A 3,780-nucleotide genomic window follows, 5' to 3' on the forward strand; every position below is an offset into this window, starting at 1 on the left:
TTTCCAAGTGAACCTGATTTGTGCACGTCTACAACAGAATAATCTTTCGTTGTTAGATCTATGCAACTTTATGAGCACCCTTAAACCTAAACTAATCACCTTATGATTTAACGTGTCCGTTGAAGTTGTCATGTGTTCTTCACCTTAAAACCGATTTCAAAGCTCACCTCTTAAACAAGAGTGCTAAGATCAAACTCATTGTCCAGTCACCCAAAGGAGAGAGATATATGTGTGTTTCTTTTCATTCATACGGATCACACGTGTGTTTGTTTGCTATATTCTCCAATGCGTACATAGAACTCTTGAAGTTGATTATCCAAATCTTTCAAGTGATTTAGTATACAACCAAAACTTAAAAATACTCAAACCATGACAAGTATATCTCAACCAGTCACTTATAATCAACTCAAAAGTATACAACCACCACACCCAATACATCCTAATCCCATAAACCTTACCAATACATCTGAGGGATAAAAAGGCTGCTTCCAGTAAGAGCATACAATAAATTCAAAAATATATATATAAAAAAAAACAACTAACATTCAACCACAATAAGAGAAAAAAATTTGAATAATGTAGATACTCGAATTACAAATTAGTTGTCTCATTTCACATAGTGAACAAAATGACCGTAGCGCCCTTAATATGCTCTTTGATGACTCTGGGCATATAATAGCTTGTTCATTTTCAAAGGACCAACAACTATTACTACAATTAACCTTAATGTGCAAAAGAGTATTAGAGATGACAAATATCAAATACAAACTACAATAATATTAATATCCCTAGTGAGTTACCAGAGTATAATAAACAGCAAGTAATGTTTTTTTCTCCTTTCAAAGGATCATAACAAGATATAAATATGAAATAAATTCAACTTTCACAGTAATTATTCTTACAACAAATCAAGATTCATCATCTTGCAGCAGATCGGGCGGGTTCGAACTACCATCCGAAGCCTCAACGTCACCATCTCTCGGCTCATCATTATGGGTCTCGCCCCAAAGACGTGTACTAGGCCTCCTCCTAATGGTAACATGGGCCCGGGTCCGAGACGTTCCAGACCAGCTACTACTTCTTGGTCTAAAAACCCGAATCAAGAAAAAAACTGTCATCCAACCACCTTCATCAATCGATAAAGCACTTGCATTACTATTATCGTTATCATTTATAATAATATTATTATTATCAATATCAATATCTTCAGTCGTTTCATCTCCTATAGAAGATCGAAGACTACTTAAAAGATCCCCAATATCTCTCTGCCTTTCCAACCGTCTCCAGTCTCGTTGACGATCCGGGTTGGCTTCCGATGGTCTGACCATCGGGTGCTCCAACCGAGCATGCTTTCTTAAATCTGTATATGTCCCTGAAAATTCACACGTCTCACTAGCACAACTTCGGGTTTTAGAGTTCATAAACAATCGAGCAGACTCCACCACAACCCACCCATTAACCTCGCCACGACATAATGGACAAACAAGTTTTAACTCAGGTGTTGACCCACCCGGTTGACTTGCCAACTGTTGGGTTTCAGAGGATGCTTTTTGGAACTGGTCAAAACAGTTTGAGTGACGGTAACTTGTGTCACACATGAATGGACGACAACCATTTTTGTGTGATGAACATAATAATAAAATAGCGTTGTGTGGGTGTTCCATACAAACAGGGCATCGGGCTTCTTCCCATTCTTTAACATTCTCAGTTTCTAACGGGCTTTTAATCAACGATCGTTTTGACTGACTAGTGTTGCATACATACGGTGAAGTCCAAGATCTATCAACGGATACGGATCGGTCTCGTCTATCTTTAGGCATATTTATACACTTCAATATCTATATAACACTCAAAAACAAAGAATTTAATATAAACCATACTAAATTATAGTGCTGTAATCATGATTTGACTCTGATTAATCAGTAACTGAAGGGCTACCAATTCGATTTCATCTAATGAGCCCCTAAAAGTGATACTAGTCAAAATTTATAAAATTTTTGAAGTATTTGAAACATTATACTAGAATGGTGCCCGAAAGACGCAGCAGGAAACACAGACACCACTGGTAATCTGAGATGAGATCGTTACCATGTACGGGTATCCAAAAATACTAATACCAGATTTGAAAAAAATAAAACTAGTTACCGAATACTGTACCCAATGTCCAAATGTATTGATTCGGTGCCGGTAATTTAGTACATCACTCCCTTTGGTTGTTTTGTCCTAATCTCTATTGATTGTATCAATTTCATTCTTAACCAAAGGTAATCATGAAACCAAAAACCATATCAAAGTAATCTGTAATCAAGAAATCTTAACTAGAACGCAAAAACCATAATACCAAATCTAAACAAAAAAATCATCCATAACCAAAGATAATCATGAAAACAAAAATCATATCAAATTCATTTGTAATAAAGAAACCATAATACCAAAACCAAAGCATACAAAACACCCCAAAAATTATCAATTTCTATAGAGGGACAAGAAAGAAAGGTACCCATAAAAAAGTATACATGTTTAAACCAAAACACTACTACCTATACCAGAAACACTAAATACGAAGACGGGTACCAAAAAGCGTACTGTATGTGGAGCTCCGATGTTAGTACGTCACCATGGTATTCAGGAAAAAAATGTCTCCACCAATGCGGGTAATCGCGCGACATGTAAAATCATAATATTATTCAAATTGCATAACAACTTCCAATCCAATTAATCCCTATTGGTAGCCACCCCCACCACCACACTAACTAACGACTGCTAAATCATAATAAATTGTTTGGATGTTTCTATGAAATCATAATAAACATTCAAACTATTGAAATCCCCAAACTATCTAATCGATATAAAGAAGTCAAGATCTCAAATTTCCATCTAACTAGAACCCCATCCCATCTAATCTGTCAGATAGATTCATTTCAAAGACTTACAATCATAAAATATCATCATCCAAGCTCTAGATCAACATCACCGACAAAAAACTAAAGCATATATATACGAAATCCATCCCGAAAAGAAACAAACTTACCGACGAATTAGTGGTTTTAAGGATGATCGAAGAAACTGGAAAGATTTGTGAGCTGATAATGATGTATAAGTTTATAAGAGAGAATAATAACAAAAGAGTTGTTTAGGGTAAATAGGGTTGGTTTATTTTATTTTATATATATCAAAGGAGCATCCGGTTTTCGAATTTGAACCGATTTTAAATTTTTTAACGGCGCCGGTTTTTTTTGGCTTTATCTTATTACACTCAAATGTTTACTCATTCGTTTGTTTTGAATTCAAAGTTAATCTTTATGTATATGTTATCGTTTGTTTTGAATTCAAAGTTTACTTTATGAATTCATGCGAATTTGTTTTAATACCTTGCGATATGTGAGACTTGAACATAATATTTGTTAGGGATATTGGTTTTTAATACTTCCAATTTTTCTTATTGGTTGATAATACTTCTAATTTTCGATTTGTCACCCACCACTCCCAACTTTCATCATATTTTCCTGTACCACTCCCCGTCTAAATGAACACTAGCCTCGTTAATGTTTTGGCAAAAAAATGTCATTCAAATTAGTTAAGGGGGATAAAACAGAAAATTAAATTGTTTAACATATACAAAATTTACCTCCAACCAACCCTAGATCAAGCATCACCACTCCATTCTCATCTATTACAACCACCACTACACCTCTGGTTCAACACGAACCCATAATATATCGATTCGAAGTAATCCTTTACTAGCTGGAAAACGAGTAGCTGGTTTCCGGCGAACACCAT

General features: G+C 35.2%; 1 protein-coding gene across 1 annotated transcript; it reads right to left on the reverse strand.

Annotated features, from left to right (window-relative positions):
- Positions 1 to 755: 755 nt before the first annotated feature.
- On the reverse strand, positions 756 to 2,317 carry LOC143559981 (uncharacterized). Its single transcript, XM_077048392.1, has one exon. The coding sequence runs from the start codon at positions 1,818 to 1,820 to the stop codon at positions 909 to 911; it is 912 nt and encodes a 303-aa protein (XP_076904507.1). The 5' UTR covers positions 1,821 to 2,317; the 3' UTR covers positions 756 to 908.
- Between the last annotated feature and the right edge of the window lie 1,463 nt (positions 2,318 to 3,780).

This window comes from Bidens hawaiensis, unplaced genomic scaffold (assembly GCF_021521415.1).
Source record: "Bidens hawaiensis isolate Kalapana, Puna unplaced genomic scaffold, B.hawaiensis_p1.1 tig00020147_1, whole genome shotgun sequence".
Lineage (NCBI taxonomy): Eukaryota > Viridiplantae > Streptophyta > Magnoliopsida > Asterales > Asteraceae > Bidens > Bidens hawaiensis.

Bases quoted from the DNA above. Each gene is read 5' to 3' on its own strand.
- LOC143559981 (XM_077048392.1), bottom strand. From the start codon at position 1,820: ATGCCTAAAGATAGACGAGACCGATCCGTATCCGTTGATAGATCTTGG.